Source organism: Nelumbo nucifera, chromosome 7 (assembly GCF_055504915.1).
Source record: "Nelumbo nucifera cultivar China Antique chromosome 7, China Antique-T2T, whole genome shotgun sequence".
Taxonomy (NCBI): Eukaryota; Viridiplantae; Streptophyta; class Magnoliopsida; order Proteales; family Nelumbonaceae; genus Nelumbo; species Nelumbo nucifera.
In genome coordinates, this window is record NC_142655.1 from 15064720 (window position 1) to 15083401 (window position 18682).

General features: G+C 39.3%; 1 protein-coding gene and 1 pseudogene across 1 annotated transcript; both read right to left on the minus strand.

Annotated features, from left to right (window-relative positions):
- Positions 1–14122: 14122 nt before the first annotated feature.
- Positions 14123–14555, minus strand: LOC104607760 (ubiquitin-conjugating enzyme E2 8 pseudogene; annotated as a pseudogene).
- A 1062-nt stretch (positions 14556–15617) lies between these two features.
- On the minus strand, positions 15618–18452 carry LOC148790201 (disease resistance protein RPM1-like). The gene has a single exon (XM_088892233.1). The coding sequence runs from the start codon at positions 18450–18452 to the stop codon at positions 15618–15620; it is 2835 nt and encodes a 944-aa protein (XP_088748359.1).
- Positions 18453–18682: the final 230 nt, after the last annotated feature.

Consider the following 18682-nt stretch of genomic DNA (forward strand, 5'->3'; position numbering starts at 1 on the left):
CGTGGTTGAACAAGTTAAACTGTTCAACGTCATCACTCTATATATTTAAATAAATATATATTTGTATACATAGACAAATGTGCATATATGTATATATGTGTGCAAATACATATTTTGTCAATAAATAGTGTATAATTATGTTTACCATATAATATGTATTATTTTATATTTTATTTATATTTTTAATTCAATTTTTTGTTTATAAAAATTGTTAAAAGTTGCAATTTGAGGACAAAAAATGTTTTTTTTGCAAAAAAATAGCGGGGTAAGGCACCCATGGATGCATAGATCTTGAAAACTTACCCAAAATTAAAAAAAAACACAGATCACCTCAATTGGAATGTTTGCACATGCATTAAGTGTACAACCTATAACCCAGTGATTGGGGCGAATGGGTCAATAGTTGAACCCTCCAAGTCGGGTGGCCTTTTACCAAGTCAACGGTTTTTGATTGAAGGGTGGGTTTCATTAGAACTAGACCAAGAATCAAGGTCAAGTGAATGCTTAAATGGTTTAACTAGTCGGGTCAATGGCGGGTCGAAAACAATGGTATCAGTTTGGGCAGGTTTTTAGTTTGGTTGGTTGGTTCAAAAGATTTAAACTTAAAAGCTAAATTATATTTAAAAAATATAATGATATTATTACAAGAATAGATTTAAAATATTTAAGTCTACAATATAAAATATTTCAGACTAAGAAATATGAGAACTTTACCACTTTCATGTATTAAAAAATTATATTTGAAATATAAAATACTAATATATATTTATAATCGGGCCGGTTTAATTTTGGTTAGTTTACAAATGGCCAAACCTAAACTAGCCTGACTTGGTTGGGTTGAGAAATTGCTGAACTAAAGCCAATTAGAAATACTAGCAGTGTCCAACTCAGGGCAAGTTGGGTGATCAATTTGGTCAATTTCATCAATTTGATGAACATCCTTAGATGAAATTAATTATTGTTATTTTGTATTGCAAAAATTATTAAAAATAGTATATAAAATATAAAAAATTATTTAATTATTTTAAAATAAAATTATAAAACATTTGCCTAGTCTTATGCATTTTTATTATTTAACTTTCGCTTAACAAAGTCTATGCATTGCACAAGTCCCCGCTAGTATTTATTTTATGATAAAATAAAAGGTTATATTGCAATGACTAGTGGATGTTCAAACTAGTTACCCACCACTACAACAGAATAGTGGTTTTAGTTGATTTTAAATTTTGTATTCCATTATCTTCATTAATAAGTTTTATTTATTACAATGACTATATGACATTAGATCATGCCCAAAAGTTTATAGTTTCAATTTATTTTAAAATTATTACTATTTCATTATGTCATCATGAATTGATTAACTCATTTAACCTAAATGGTTGATCCATTGACCCATCTCTTGTGGGGGTATAGTTATTGCTCCTAAAAACAACCTTACCCCACTAACTTTACACAGGAATCCTTCATTAAATTAATATGATATTTTTTTCTTGAGAAATATTGAAGCTTTTATTAACAAAGGCATCTGAATAGTCTTCTAATTCATTTAGTAGGGAATTAATATAAGTTATTTTTTGTTGCATTTCACTTCAATTGCATTAATGGGTGTCAACTAGCAACTTTATTTAATGCATAGGGCAGTATTTGTCTTTTAACACAATGTATTAAATAGATTTTGAAAAATCATTTTTTTCCTTACTCTAATGTCGTTAACAACAAGAAGAGGGTATTTTATGTTAAACAAAAATTCCAAAAACAATATTAAGCCGTTTTGCACTTTTCATAGTAGTATAGATATATAGGAGTTAACCCTAATCCAATACCTCACTTACATGGGATTGGTTAAAAAAGTTGGCTGAGGTGGCAGCCCTAATCTTAGACTATAGATAACCGTACCTAGGGAGAAAGGGAATCTCTTTTGAGAACCACACAAACATATTTGAGAGTTCTCAGAATCTCACACCAATACTTGTAACCACAGTCTCTCGCAAACTTCAAAGCTACTGCAAAATGGCCATTTTTAAAAAAGCATTTTCACAACCAATCAAGCATGAAGCCCAGAGTGAAGAAATTTACATAAACTCTTCAAAAAATTAAAGAAATCTACATCAACATCAGAAGTACAAATACACTAACGACCCTTGCTTTCACCAAATTAGACTGTTAACCAGAGGTTGCTCACATCATTAGGTGAAAACAAAGAGAGTTTCATCCCATTGTATTTTTCTTTATTACAAATTTATTTTGTAATTTGTCTCTATATTTGTCCTAATCAAATATTTGTGTTGAAACAAAGACTTAGGATTGAATCTCACATGCACTTGATAACTAAATTGGTTAAATCATTCACTTGTTTGACCTAATCAACGAGTCATGGGTTAGAGATATTAGTTCTCTTTTTATTTTTTCTTCTATTTTTATTCATTTCTATTATTAACAATAATAAATCTCATTTATTACACATATTTATTTCGTGTTTTGATATTTAATTTATAACACCACATACCACAGTTGACTTGTTAAACTCAAAGGGAAACGCATCCCCAATCAGTTAAATTAAAACAATTGTGTTGGATCAGTGCTTTAATCCTATGATTAATATGTTAATATAGGCTAAGTGAACTGATTGATCACTTGATTGCTTGACCAAGCTTTCAAATCCATTTCAACAACAATCTACTTGGCCGCAGAACAACTGTTGACTCAGACAACAACATGGCTAATTGAATCATTTGGCTTGGTCAACAGGGTGACAGGTCAGAAGGGTGAGTTTGGAAACACATTTATCGTCCTCTGGTGGTTAACTGTTTCTGTTGATTAATATGGGAATGGAAATTGCCAGCCCGGGCCTGGTGAGCAAGAATGGGCCATAACTCGGCTGCCCCAAGCCCAGAATTGGCCCTTTCCCACTGAGGCTGAGAAGACCCCAAATCACCACCTTACTTATTGCATAAATATGTATTTTAAAATATACAAATTAAATATTTATCTTTTAGAAACTATTTTTATTTTTATTTTAACTGGGCTTTAAGGCTGGCCCAGAATGACCGCAGCTGCACATGCATGGACTAGTCCAGTCCAAAATTTAAACTAGGCTTTAAGGCTGGGCTGCACCAAGGCATAAAATTCCAGTCCCATCCCGACCCTAACTCTGTACTGGGCCCGCCTTGCTGGAAAGTGAGAATTGTTCAGATTCTGGGCTTCTTCTATTAGGTCCAATTCCACGTGCAAATCTTTGTTAGTTTGCCCTACGGGGACTATGGCCTCGGCCCTGTAGGTCAGGCTAAAATGGGTCTCTCCAGTGGCGGTCCTCGAGGTCGTCCTGTATGCCCAATGTATGCTTGGTAGCTCCTCAACCCACTTTCCCTTGGCTTGATCTAGGCGTGTTTTTAGGCCATGTAGTAGGGTTCGGATGGTTATCTCGGTCTACTCGTTACTCTGGGGTCAGTGCACTGTGGTAGTCCGATGATCGATCTTTAGGTCAGCACAGAGGGTTTCGAACTTCTTGCCGATGAACTATGTCCCATTGTCCGTGATGAGCATGTGAGGGATGCCGAAGCGGCAGACAATACTCTGCTAGAAGAAGTTTTGGGCATTATGGGCGGTGATGCGTGCCAAGGCTTTGGCTTCCACCCACTTCGTGAATTGTCCACTGCTACAAGAAGGAATTTCTTCTGCGCAATCGTGGTGGGAAAGGGGCCGAGGATGTCCACTCCCCATTGGGCGAACGACCACGGGTTGGTGATCGACTTCAGGGGGCCACCGGCTGGTGATGTAGATTGGAGTGTCGTTGGCAATTGTCGCACCTCCAAACTAATTGGGTGGTGTCCTACTTCATTGTCGGCCAAAAGTAGCCCTACCGGAGTGCCTTATGGGCCAATGTGCGCGTGCCAGGGTGATCTCTGCAAATGCCCTCATGTATCTCCCTAAGGACGTAGTCTACTTCGGCTGGGGGGAGACACTTCAGGTACGGGAGAGTGTGGGAGTGGCGGTAGAGCTGGCCTTGGATAAGACAGTACCAGGCTGCTCTATGTTGGAGCTTCTTCGTTTCTGTTTGCTCTTCTGGGAGAGCGTCTTCTCGAAGATACTCGATTATGGGGTCCATCCAAGATGGGCCGTGCTGTACTAGGAGGACGAGAAGGGCCGTTGGTGCAATGCTCGACTGGGCTAGTGTATCCAATCGTACAGTCGAGTCAAGGTTAGTCTGTGGTGAGCTGGCTAGCTTCAAAAGGGTGTCGGCTTGGGTGTTCTCAACTCAGGGGATCTGCTAAATATTGAAATGCTTGAGTTGTTGAGTGAGCTCGTGCAACTTTTGTAGGTAACTCGTCATGGAGGGAGTTTGAGCCTCAAACTGACCGTGGATTTGGTTGACCGCTAGCTACGAGTTGCTGAAGGCCTCGATTCTTCAGGTCCCAAGGTCCAAGGTAAGGCGGAGCCCAACAATCAGGGCCTCATACTCGGCCTCGTTGTTGGATGCCTTGAACTCGAACCTGAGGGTGTGTTCCAACACTACGTCATTTGGGCCGAGGAGGATGAGGCCGGCACCGCTGCCTTGCTGGTTTGACAAACCACCTACATGTAGAGTCCATACTAGGGGCAGCGGGACTAGTTCCTCGGTGGTGAATGTACATTCTACGATGAAGTCTGCCAGGGACTGTGCTTTAATCACCGGTCGGGGTGCGTACTCGATGTCGAACTCAGTTAGTTCCACGCTCCACTTGACTAGGCGGCTAGATACTTCCGGCCTCTGTAGTATCTGCTTAAGGGGCTGGTCAATAAGTACTCGAATGTTGTGGGCCTAGAAGTAGGGTCTGAGCTTTCTAGCAGTTGTGACGAGAGCTAAAGCTAACTTCTCCAGGTTGGAGTACTGGGTTTGTACGCCGCTGAGGACTTTGCTAGTGTAGTAGATTGTCCTTTGTACCCGGTCTTCTTCCTTATTCAATATCGAGCTGATGACCTTGTCTCCAGCCGAGAGGTAGAGCAATAGCTCGTCCCCTGGGTTCGACTTGGTTAGGAGGGGCAGCGAGCTCAAGTATTGCTTTTGCTCCTGGAAAGACTGCTCACATTCTTCAGTCCAGTGGAAGCCTTTTCGTCGCTTAAGGGCTTTAAAGAAAGGGAGATGGCGGTCCGCGGATTAGGACATAAATCTGCTAAGGGTGGCTATTCTTCCGGTGAGTCGCTGCACCTCTTTATGGGTCCAGGGAGATGGCATGTCAATGATGTCCTTTATCTTTTTCGGATTCTCTTCAATCCCTCTATGTGTCACCATGAACCCTAAGAACTTGCCGGAGCCGACCCCAAAAGCGCACTTGGTTGGGTTTAGCTTCATCTTGTATTTTCTAAGGGTGCCGAAGACTTCACGAAGGTCGGCCAAGTGATGCTCGGCTTTCTTTCTCTTTGCGAGCATATCGTCGACATACTCTTCTACAATCCGACCGAGTTGTTCTTTGAATACCTCGTTCACCAGCCGCTGATAAGTGGTGCTAGCATTCTTAAGGCCGAAGGGCATCACCCTGTAGCAGTACAGGCCGCGGTCGGTGATAAAAGCTATCTGCTCCTAATCATCCGGGTGCATCTAGATTTGATTGTAACCTGAGAAGGCATCCATGAAGCTCAGTAGCTCATGCCCTGCCGTTGCGTCGACGAGTTGGTTGATCCTCGGCAGGGGGAAGCTATCTTTGGGGAGGCCTTATTTAGGTTAGTGAAGTCGATGTAGATCCTCCACTTTCCGTTGGCCTTCTTCACCATTATGGTGTTGGACAGCCAATCGGGGTACTTGACTTCCCGAATAAAGCTGGTATCGAGCAGTTTCTATACTTTGTCGGCGATCACTTGTCACCGCTCTGTGGCGAAACTCCTCTCTTTCTGCTTCACAGGTTAGTAGCGTGGGTTGACATTCAGCCAATGTGTGATAAGTTCAAGGTCAATCCCGGGCATGTCCGCTACCGACCAAGTGAACACGTCGGCGTTGTTCCTCAGTAGTTGCACAAGTTATTCTCGAAGGTGGTCGTCTAGAGGGGGACTTGGATGAAGTCTTCCATGGGTTGGCTGCACTGTGCCTTTACTTCATCGAGCAAGTCATAGGCCTTTGCCATCAGTGTCTCGACGGTTGCATGGCGTTGAGGAATGAAATGAATTTTCAATTAAGTGGGTAACTCAAAATTTTTATGACCTATTCAATTAAGTGAATCTTTTGTACTTCTTATAGTGAGCATATCAAACTTCATAATAGCTCACCCAAATACTGTTAGCATGAAAACTAATTAGATTTCCTATATTATATGACATCTAATGTTTGAAAGACTAGTTGAATGGTTTTCCAAGGTCCCATGACCTGAAGCAGTTGTAGAAAAGCTTACTTTGTCACATTAAGTTGTCTTAGATTTTAGGGCACTGGTTTTGTTGTTTTCATGTTAACTCCAGGCTGTTAATAAAATACTCATACAAGTTTCAAACCAAATCAGACCTAGATGCTTGGCCACTCCATATTCAATTTCACATTTGAGACATATATTGACATGATGTACTGATATGGCACTTTGCATGCTCTTTCTTGATTCCAGAGGCTTCAGGAAGGGTTCAGATGCAAATCTTTGTTAATTCATCACCTACTGTCCTTCTGTACATTGAGAATATATTCCTTTCAAGGGGATTAGGTATAGAATGGTGACATGAATATATTTTATTTGTTGCCTAAATTGTTTCTATTTATATACTCTTTTTTTTTTTTTTTCCTTTCCTGTAACTTGGATTGATCTGCCATTGTAAGTACCCATGTAAATCAGCATGCATTGTACAGAATGTTGCATTTAAATTCCTCTACACGTGAGAAGTTCTCCTTTCTAACATATAAAGTACATTTACTGTGGACAGTTTTCACCTGGAACTTAATGTGTGATTTACAATGGATAAAATGGCGGCTCTTTATTGCACTTTTTATTGATACAAGAACAGCCTCTGTTAGTTCTCTTGTTAATTATACTTCTGAAAGAAAGATAAGGATTTAAATTGAAAGATAAGTTTATGCCTCTGTTAGCTCTGTTGTTAGGATTGAGCCATCAGTCTGTCAACAGGATAAACTTGAAAATTGATACAGACTTTGTTCGACTCTGGCCAATAGCTGCAACAGTTGTGTACAGCTACTGTATAATAAAAGGCTACTTGGAATATGGACAGAGAATCGAAGCATGCTTAGCGCAAAACCAAATTCACTGCAGAACTTTTGATGAGAAAAACCACCAGTTGCAGCCAGTGCAACCACTATTTCAGTACAGTTATATGAATGAAAATATTGCTAGCCACAGAGTCAGTGACATGCAAAATCTAGGAAATCATAATAGGCACTCTGAAAATAAATAATAGCATTGTACATGAATTTATATGAAGAAGCACATGGATATGGAAAAAACATGGAAACGATTGGATATGCTGGAAAATGCATATAAATTTCATAAATATATTAATAACATTACATTTTAGGTTAAAATAGTCAAAATCAATGTAACTACATAGGAAATGTATATTCTAATGGTATTTGTGAATAAATATATTACAAATAATATAGCAGGATAAATAGGAATCATACAATTTTATCGATAATGTATTGATCTAGAGTCCTAGAAAATATTATATAAATTTTACAAATTAATACATGTACAATGCTATTATTTATTTTCTATTGAAGTTCATGTCACAAAACACATGCAATTATTATATGTAATTATTATATCAATTATTTTTATTTTTCTATTTTTTTTTATCAACTATTATCAGAGTGCAAAGTTATGGCCACCGAAAATTTGCATACATTGAGTGTGCAACCCGTGATCCGGTGACTAGGTCGAATGGGTCAACGGTCGAACTGAATGGGTCAAATGATTTTTGACCAAATCAATAGTTTTTGGCCGTCTGACGGGTCTTGACTAAACCAGACCCAGGATACTAGCCAGGTGATGATTCGAACGGTTTGACTGACTGGGTCAATTGTGGGTTGAAAGCATTGACATCAAGTACATCAATGTTGATTCCCAGGTTCAGCTGGTTTGTGACAAATACTGAAATACATAGGCATACTACAAGAATTGTGGCCTTGTCGTATTTGTGACAACAATACATCGCGATCTGTGAAGGTGTTCAGGGATTCCGACCTTAAAACCATCAGACTTGGGATCTGAGAGATGAGTCGGATGGGTGTGTTCATAAAACTGGCTTTGTTTGTCAGCTTTAACACTGAAGGGGATGAAGCTGCCTAATAGTTCTAGGGCATTTGTAGATGAAAGCATGATTTTTGAAGAGTGCACAACCCAGAGCCGAACTGTTCTTCTCCAGTTTATGCGAATACTAATGTAAACAAAGGAAGCGATGTTTTGGGTAGTTTATCTGATCCGATCTTCGGAAGTAAGATGATTTCTTCAGCAAACTCTCTTCTCCAGTGACCTCCATTACTGTTTGGATTCTGGTTGCAGCGGTGTTAGGGGTGTTAATTGGACTGGATTTGATCTAATTCCATCCAGTCCAATGTGAGTCCATTATAAGTGGATTCTATCTAATTCGGTCCAATGAATATTTTGGATCGGTCCAATTCAATGTCTAGACCATCCAATCTATTCAAATACATTTTGATTTAGATTTGTTTCAATCCAATCTTAGTCCATTGATACCTATATTCTTATCTTAAATAAATGGATTAAATATTGACTTAATCCAACCCAATCCAATATAAATTTATTACAGACGGACCAGGTCCAATCCAATATAATAAATATTTTGGACTGGACTGGTCCAATCTAATATGTCTTGTTGGTTTGTGCAATTTTTCTAAATTGATATTGGATTGGATGAGGTCCAAACCAAAACCGGTCCATTGACACCCCTAGGCGGTGGTGATTGAAAGAGAGAGGGCAGGGGGGGGGGGGGGGATGGGTTGGGTGGGTTAATAAAATTTGGGTAAAATACAAAAACCTCCCCTGAAGTTTCTGACAATCATAAAAACTTTCCCTATACTTTCACTTTAACAAAAGCCTCCCCTCTATTTTCGAAAAAATCAACAAACGCCTCCCTTCCGTCAATAACCAAGACGAAAAATGTTAAACCAATAATCTTTTTTTTCAAAAATACCTATTTTACCCTTTTACGTGTTAATGTATACCTGTTTTTACTAAAATGCCCCTATCTATATATTATACTCTTTACCCTCTCTTCTTATCCCAGTTTCAATTTTTTACTATCTGAATAAAGAAGAGCAACTGAAGAGGAATGAACCTGGAAGAATGACAAACCCACAAAGAACGAAGTACGATGGAGTGCCATTAGCCGCAGCAATAGCACGACTGAAAGATCATCAGCACATAATCGAAAGAATCTGTTAAAATGCCCGTCAAAATGCATAGCACAGAACAATTTACAACTCCCACAAACTCTTGGAGTCCAGACGTAGAGGAGCACTTTGATGCTTGAATTAATTGACAATAGAAACCCAAGAAACAAGCTTACCAATAACCAAATTAATTAACTCGTCCACCTCTTTACTTCTTTTACAGAACTGTCTCCTATTTTTCTCAGCCCATATAGTCCCTAACAGAGTAGCAGGGATAGACTTTTTTTTATCGATAGAAGGGATAGACTTCCAAACACATTTCCCCTTCCCATTCAGGTTACAGCACGACAAGAGCTCCTTAACTAAATTTGTCATGACCTAAAAACATATCCCTACAGATTTGATGAAATGCCACCAAATTTGAGAAGAAACCGAACAATGAATGCACAGATGGTCAAGAAATTCCATTATCTGCTTACACAAGCTATAGTTCAGATCTTGAATTTGCACATCCCTCATAAGAAAATTCTCCTTGGTCAAACACTTATCCAGTGCCATTGCCTATACTAGGAAATTGACCTTCAACGAACTGACAGTGATACGAAAACAAAGAGGAATAATGGAGAAAATAATATTTCTCTATATTGAATTCAATGGGTTACAACCTATTTATAATAGAGCAAGGAATACAATAAAGGAAATAAGGTCGGCGACCTAAATTAGAAACCAACCTATATAGGAAACTATACAAAAAGGAAAAAATAAGATTAGGAGATATATGTACAGCTAATTAGAAATATCTCATCCTAGAATCAAGGAGCGAATAATGGTAAAACACTAATTGTGGTAAAATACTAATTGTGCTAACATCCCCCCTCAAACTCAAGATGGCAATGTATCAATCATCTGGAGTTTGCCAAATAGAGCACAAAAGTGAAGAGGAGAGTGAGCTTTGGTAAAGATATTTGTAGATTGATCATGGGAAGAGACAGGAATAAGACGAACAGTACCCTCGAGCACATGATGACGAATAAAGTGACAATCAGTCTCAATATGCTTAGTGCGCTCATGAAAGACTTCATTGTGAGCAATCTGTATGGCGCTACGATTGTCACAGTAAAGGGGAGTAGCAAATGAATGAGTAATTCCCATGTCATGGAGTAACCATCATAACCATAACAACTCAGAGGTAGTGTCAGCAAGAGCTCGATATTCAGCTTCAGTACTGGAACGAGAGACAACCATTTGCTTCTTACTACGCCAAGATATAAGAGAATCTCCAAGAAAGAAGCAATAACAGTAGTGGAGCGTCTATCAGTAGGATCACCAACCCAATCAGCATCAGAATATGCGATCAAATGAAGAGAGGAAGAACTGGAGTAGTGAAGTCCGTGAAACGATGTGCCCTTGACATAACGGATGATACGAAGCACAACAACATAATGAGTAGTGCGAGGAGCAGACATGAACTGACTCACAATATGAATAGCATAAGCAATATCAGGACGAGTAACAGCAAGGTATACAAGACTGCCAACTAGTTGCCAATATAAGGTGCAGTCACTAAGAGGAGTACCATCAATGGCTGAAAAATGGGCATTAGGCTCAATCGAAGTGTTAACAGTCTTAGTATCAGTGAGTCGTGCACGAGAAACAAGATCAGTGGCATACTTGGCCTGAGATAGATAATATCCAAATTGGTCGGAGGAAACCTAAATGCCTAAAAAATAATTCAATCGACCAAGATCTTTCATTTCAAACTGTTTGCTAAGAAAAGACTTAAGATCTGAAATGCCCTGCAAATCATCACCAGTAATGATCATGTCATCAACATAAAGGAGAAGAAGTACACAACCCTGAGAGGTCTTACGAATGAACAAGGCATGATCATAAGTGGTAGATTGAAAACCAAATTGACAAACAGTAGAGCTGAATTTGGAGAACCATGCTTGAGGCGCCTGCTTAAGTCCATATAGAGCCTTACGGAGACGAAAAATGTGATTAGGGAGATGATCATAACCAGGAGGGGGCTGCATATAAACCTCTTCAGAAAGATCTCCATTGAGAAAAGCATTCTTAACATCCATCTGAAATAGCTGCCAGTGCTTAGCAGCAGCAATCGCAATAAGACTGTGAATAGAAGTGAGACGAGCTACTGGGGCAAAAGTCTCATCATAATCAATGCCATACTCCTGTGTGAACCCTTTAGCTACCAATCTAGCTTTATACCTTTCAACTGAACCATCTGCCCGAGTCTTGATTTTGTAGACCCATTTACAACCGATCACAGATTTATCTGGAGGTAGGTCAACTAAATCCCAAGTATGAGTGCTTGTAAGAGCTTGAATTTTTTCTGCCATTGCTTTCTACCATAGAGGGTCAGTACTAGCCTTGTGATAGGTACAAGGCTCGTATAAAGATACAATGGTAGAATAACAGTGAAAATCACGAAGAAGAATGGAAGGTTTAGTGACCCTACCAGAATGATGTAGGGAAGTATCAGAATGATCAGGATCTAATTCCTCAGGAGGAATCAAGGGCTCAGAAGAAGGCAGAGCTAAAGGATCCATAGCCAAGGTAGATGCATCAGGAGAGGTTGCAGGTTGTGCAGTACTGTGTGAGCTATCAGATGAAGGATTAGTAGGACCAGCAGGTAAATCATCAGGAAAAAAACGAAATAGTAGGATCAGTAAAAAAATGTGAAGATGTTGTGGTAACTCGAAATGGGGAGAGACTTGAGAACATTTTGTGCTCCCAAAAGGTAACATGACGAGATATGCGAAGTCGTTGGGAAAGAGGATCCCAACACTGATATCCTTTATGTTCAATACCATACCCGAGAAAACAACATAAACATGCTTTTGGTTCCAATTTGGTATGTTCATGAGGTTGTAATAGAACAAAACAAGCACAACCAAATACATGTAGAGACTGGTAATCAGGACAATGGCCATACTACCGTTCATAAGGAGAAATGTTACCAATAACAGGAGAAGGAATGCGATTGATGGTATAAACAGCAGTGAGGGCTGTTTCCCCCCAAAAACGTTCAGGACAAGAGGAAGAGATTAAAAGAGTTCGAACAGTATGAAGAATATGCCTATGTTTCAATTCTGCACGCCCATTTTGTTGAGAGGTACCGGGACAAGATCTATGAATAATAGTTCCATTTTGTGAAAGAAACTGAGTAAGGATAGAATCTCTATATTCCATGGCATTATCAGTGCGAAAAATTTTGATGATAGAGGAAAATTGAGTTTTGATCATGGTGGCAAATTGAATATAAATTGCAGGTAATTCAGATTTATTACGCATAAGATAAATCCATGTATATCGAGAGAAATCATCAACGAAGATCACAAAATAACGCGAACCACCCATGGTATTATGAGGTGAAGGGCTCCAAATATCAGAATGAATAAGATCAAAAGGTGTAGAATAAACATAATCACTTATATTAAAAGGCAAAGCATGATGTTTTGAAAGAGGACATGAAACACAATCAAAGTGTATTGTTTTAACAGGATCCAAACATCCATTTGCTTGGTAGGAAGGCAATCCTGCTGACTACCACCACTCAACCTGGATGCTAGAGACTTCACAAAGAAAAGACCACCCCCACTCCACCTTCACCTCACAGAGAATAGTTCGAATACTATCACTGCTGCAAAATAAGAGAAAAGAAAGTCAAGAAAGTCACAGTCGCTGTCCGATGAATAAATCGAATTTTGGGGTGAAAAACAATCATCGTTAGTGAAGAAATCGAGCTCAAGCGATGAAGAAATCAAACTTCGGGGTGAAGAACAATAGTCGCCAGAAAATGACTGGAATATTTTGCGAAGTGGGATATTTCGAGTGCTATGAAAAGTATGGAATTGTAATGAATTGGCCAAGTAAGGGAAAAAATGGTGTTTCACAAATAGTTCAAATGATGCCCACGGGTAAAAATGTATTTCTACATATTTTCTGTCTTGATCACTGATGGAAGGGAGGTATTTGTTGATTTTTTTGAAAATAGAGGGGAGGCTTTTGTTAAAATGAAAGTATAGGGGAGATTTTTATGATTGTTAGAAACTTCAGGGGAGGTTTTTGTATTTTATCCATAAAATCAGAATGAATTTAGGATTCCAGCCATTAAGTATGTTTCAAATGTAAAAGATGATGTGGCAATATTGGATGGGACACAATTTTCTGTCCCATAGGGGACAAACCGTGCGAGCTTTCTAAACTTTCATACATAAAAAAGTGACCATGTATAAGGATAAGGTAAAATCCAGATTGGTACCATGTATTTTCGCTCAAGTGACAATTTAGTCTCCAAACTTTAAAATGCAACAATCCAATAACTGAATTTTCGAAATGCGACAATTGAGTACCTACTATTAACCATGTGTTAATAGCATGTGAAAATACACAAATTCCCTTTGGGTGTTATCTAGTTTTCTTCACCAACCATCCGTTCAAAATAGAATCAACTGTCAAATTTTTTATCCATTTTAATTTTTCCATCTAAAATCAAATCCTGGTCTTCACCATCAGATTTTATATCTCTTCTCAGCCGTTTCTTCACCTTTGTCTTCATCTTTAATACTACTTGCGTTAGCCTGAAGAGACGAACTGAAGAGTCCTCTGCATCGACCAATTTCTTTGGATGATCATCACTCCCTTCTTAATATGTCAACACACGAATTTTTTTGGATCCTACAAATTCCAACAATACAAAGTTGATTAACATATGCTCTAACCAAGGCTCCAGGTTTCGTTTACAGATTTAATAGTGAGAGAGACCACCATAATCTGAAGCTCCTATCCCATGGCATATTTCTATGTCCAAGAACGGGTAGTTGCTTCATTCTTTTCTCTATCAGTCTTGTACATGTGGGCAATCTCAGGAAACAGGGGATCGTCTGGGTTTGGATCAGTTAGCAGAGGGCAAATTGACAATAACACTGTGGATATTGTAGGGCAAGATTCCGTTGCTCTTTCAGAATGTTAATACAAATTCTCCCATTATTGTTGATGCTGGAATGGAATACATTGGTACAAAAAGAAACCTTTGGCGGCTTGAATGGGTAATCTGGTGGAAAATGAATAGTTACTAGAAGCACACCACACAAAGGGACTGTTCGATGATTGTTGCTTGCCAGTGGAACATGTCTTCTGCCGGACCAGCACTGCAAGAGGTGGGAGGATCTTTCTGCAGATCCTTCAGCCTCTTTTGAATCCATTTTGAAGCCATTGATGATTGTAAAATGTCTAAAGAAAGAAACAAGGTTAACACTAAGTGGAGAGAATTTTAGCATATGCTAGGGTTCTTCCCCTTTTTCTGTTTATTAGTGTTTTGTTCTTCTCATGATGGTTTATAGGGAGAAAACATGAAGTGCATTGCACTGCTAGGGTTTTCATGGAGAGATCAAGTGGAGTATCTGATAGTTTTTCAGAACTTAGATTAAGAGCTGCTGTAGGAAATGCACAAAACTTGCTTCTATTTTATTTTCTCGAGAAAGAAGATGATGAACAGTGTTTTATTTTTAAGAGATAATTTTAACATTTTCAAAAGTGTTAATAGCACATGATGTCACATGATTACACAACATAATAGACGGTGGTTGGTTAAGATAGATACTAGATTGTCGCGTTTCCAAATTGTCGAGCGAGGCAAACTGGCAAAGTAGAGATCGAATGGTTGAATGGAATTGTTTTGGACGTCTTAGAAAAAAGAATAAAAAGACAACAAACTTTTGACTCTGATCCGTTCGAGACTTCTTGTTTTATTTGAATTGACAAATTCTTTTACAAGGATGAATTATTAAGAAGGCTTAAGCAAGGAAATAGTAGAAAATCAAACGTGAACTATATATTAATTTAAATAAAAGAAGATCGGAGAGATTTTTAATTCTCTCGATCGGTAGAACTTTCACGTCTTAAAGTTTGATTATTTATACATACAAACCTTGTTTGAATCCAAATGATAAGCAAATTGATACACACACAACAAAATAGAAAAAAAAAAAAACATATTACAGACAACTAATCCTAAATATGTCTTTTTCTTCCAGCTTCTCCGTGTGTTCTCAGGGTCACCACAACCATCTCTTCAGTCCTTGGGTTATCAATCTGTGGAGAAACTACATTCAAGTAAGCGCATGAGATAACCTGAGACGAGAAGATCCATATGTTAAAGAAGATACATAACGTGGCCATGTATAAGAATCATGAGAGAGAGAGAGAGATGGCAACGTTTATGCTTACCAAAGTGGTGTCCTGACCTCTGCAACTTAAAGGTTGCAATCTACACGAATCAAATATATTCACGAATCATGGTTCCATCACTTTCCAGACGATAGTTAACAATCCTCCCCCCATTAATGGAGGAAATATGCTGGACCAACGGACGATCTTCCCCTCCATGTCGAAGCTTTGCCACAAGTTCCTCGGGCATTATTTCCAGAATCAATTCTTTGAGTTGAAATAGATAAAAGGTACCAACTGGCACGCATTTTAAGTTCCTGCAACTCCTCATGATCATTTTCTCAAGGCTTGGCATGGAACCATCTTGCACTTCAATTTCATTCAAATTATCCAATTGAAGGAATTCCAGTACCTTGAGCTTTCGAAACTTTCCTTTCTGGAAACATAATTTTTGCCCAATATAAGCGTCCATCAATTGGAGTTCCAGTAGCTCAGGCAAAGACTCAAGGGGCCCCAATGGGCTACCACTTAATTTTGACCACTTGAGACGCAATTTAACCAAGCTTTCAAGCGAAGAAATCCAATTCGGCAACTTCTGTAGACGCCCTTTTAGATATAAACGTTGAAGAAGCAGGGGATGATCAGTAGTGGCCGGAAAATACTGCAAATCCAGAATCTCCTCCATACATGTTGATTTCACATCCAAGGACCGAAGCTTTCGCATTTGTCCAATGGAATGGCATAAAACCTTACCATTCTCTCTTTTCAGATCAATTATTCCTAGCTTTCTTAGTTGTGTCAAGCTTCCCAGTTCCGTAATTATCTGTTTGTTCTTGCTTGCTTTGACAAATGACAACTTCTGCAACGCACTCAAATCCTTGATTCCTGGAAGAACTTCCAACCCTTCAACACAATCAAAGTCTAATAAATTCTGCATCTTGTAACTATAAACAAGAAGGTGGCGCAGGCGTTGAAGCATGAAGATCTCCACAGGCAACCTAGAAACCTTTGTGTGTTTAAGATCCAAGGTTTCTAGGTTTAGAAGATTACCAACAGTTTTCGGTACCTCACTAACTGTTGTATTTCTCAAGCTTAGATACCTTAGTCGATATAGAACTTTAATTTCTTCCGGAAATTTCTCTATTGGGGCTTTTTCCAAATCTAAAACCCTTAATGATTGAAATCTGGAAAGAACCGTATGCCCCGATGAGTCTTGCAAAACGCCAGCTACAGGGAACTCTAAAAGAGAGCGTGTGTAGTTAAAGCTCGTGTTTTTTGTAACACTCCAGCGGTTCCTGTGGATACTTAGGCGACGAATCTTCTTCAGATCATGCCCATCTGTATTGTTCTGTTGGTGAAGAACCAAACTGAAGTTCTCCTCCTTGCATTTTTGAAGAAGGATCAGACGCATAATTGGATGTACACAACATTCTCTGGGTCGACCATCAAGATCTGTTTTCACTGCTTGAACCAGGTTTCTATAGATGAGCTCCATGAGACAATCATCAGCAACCTCCTCGGATGATCGATCATCCTTGGGCTGCACAAATCCTTCGGCAATCCACAGTCGGATCAGCCTTGTACGTCTGATGGGTAGGTCCTGTGGGAAGACGCTAAAATACAGGAAACAATATTTAAGTTGGACAGGCAGATGGCTGTAGCTCAATTCTAAAGTCATTGCCATATTTCTAAGGACGATGCTGCTTTGTAGGCATGAAGTAAGCCCATTTAGCTGTTCCTGCCATTCACCAATAGGTTTGTCTTTCACTATGCCTGATAGGAATTCACCCATGGCCACGACTGCTAGTGGCAACCCTTGACAGATTTTCTCACACTTATTTGCCAAATTAATGAAGGAATCTCTTAGATCCAAAGGGCAACATTTCCTGTGTGTTGACCAGAAAACCTTTTTTTCCAACAGTTGTAAAGCTTTTTCTTTGTTGAGAGGCTGAAGATGAAAATAAAGTGTGGGGGATTGCAGGCATGAGACAATTTTCTTGTAACGTGTTGTGATCAATATCCTACTACGGAGGTTATTATCTGGCAACGCGAATCTTATCCTTTTAATATCCTCCCATGTATCTAGACTCCATGCATCGTTGAAAACAATGACGTACCTCCTTTGCTGCAAGATTTTCCCCAACCCTTGGACCAGTGCGTCCTCTTCCATGTCGTCAATCTCTTCATAAGCTTTTCCCATGTATTCTTCGGAGATCTGCTTTAGCATTTCCTGTAGGATCTGCTTGGAGTTGTATGACTGTCGAACATTGATCCAAGCATGGCTTTGGAAGTGATGATTCTTCACGCTCTTGCTATCATATATTCTCTTAACGAGAGTGGTTTTGCCTGAACCAGCAGGCCCCGTCACTAAAATCACAGTACGCCTTGGGTTGTCTGCACCCGTTAACAGCTCATTTAGTTCCTGCATGGGCCTCTCAATTCCGACAATCTCATCATCCTGAGCCATGATCAGTTTGCTGGACATTTGGCACCGGGAACTGAAACTTGATTCTGGTTGGGGGCCAGATGAAGAAGGATGCCCATGGTGGCATAACTCTTGCATCTGCATCTTGGTGTCGATATCTCGCATCTTGGTGTTGATTTTCTTCATTCGATGGGCTATCTCACGGAGGGGTATGTGGTGTATGAGATTGTGGAGAAACCGAGACCATGAAGAAGACCCAAGAGACTGCGGATGCACATGAAGCATGAGATCATCAAGAACATCCTCCATGTCGTAAGCTAGTTCTCGCAACTCCAGAACCCATTGTTTCCCAACTCCATGAACTTGCTTTTTCTCTGCCACCTCTAGAATTGCTTTCAGGGTGTTTAGCCCTTGTTTGATTTTTTCAAGATCATCTGAAAGTCCTACGTGAACTTCCATTTCTTGGCCGAGCAAGGCGACAACCCTTTGGAGCAGAAAGGATACTGCTCCATCTGCCATAGCCCTCTCTCTCTCTCTCTCAGACGGACACAACTCACAATGGTCAAATTAAGAAGTTGCTCTAGAGTGAAGGACCTTAATTTAAACAGGGTGAGACCTCCTCTCTCTGGTTCACAACTCACAATGATCGAAGAGCTTGTTGAAGACCTTTAAATAGGGTAAGATTATGATTTTCCTCCTTTTAAAATGGGTTTCTGCTACGCGGTTTAATTTAATTTATTTAGTTATTA

What these genes read in the sequence shown, in the direction of transcription:
- LOC148790201 (XM_088892233.1), bottom strand. Translation starts at nt 18,452, where the DNA reads ATGGCAGATGGAGCAGTATCCTTTCTGCTCCAAAGGGTTGTCGCCTTG.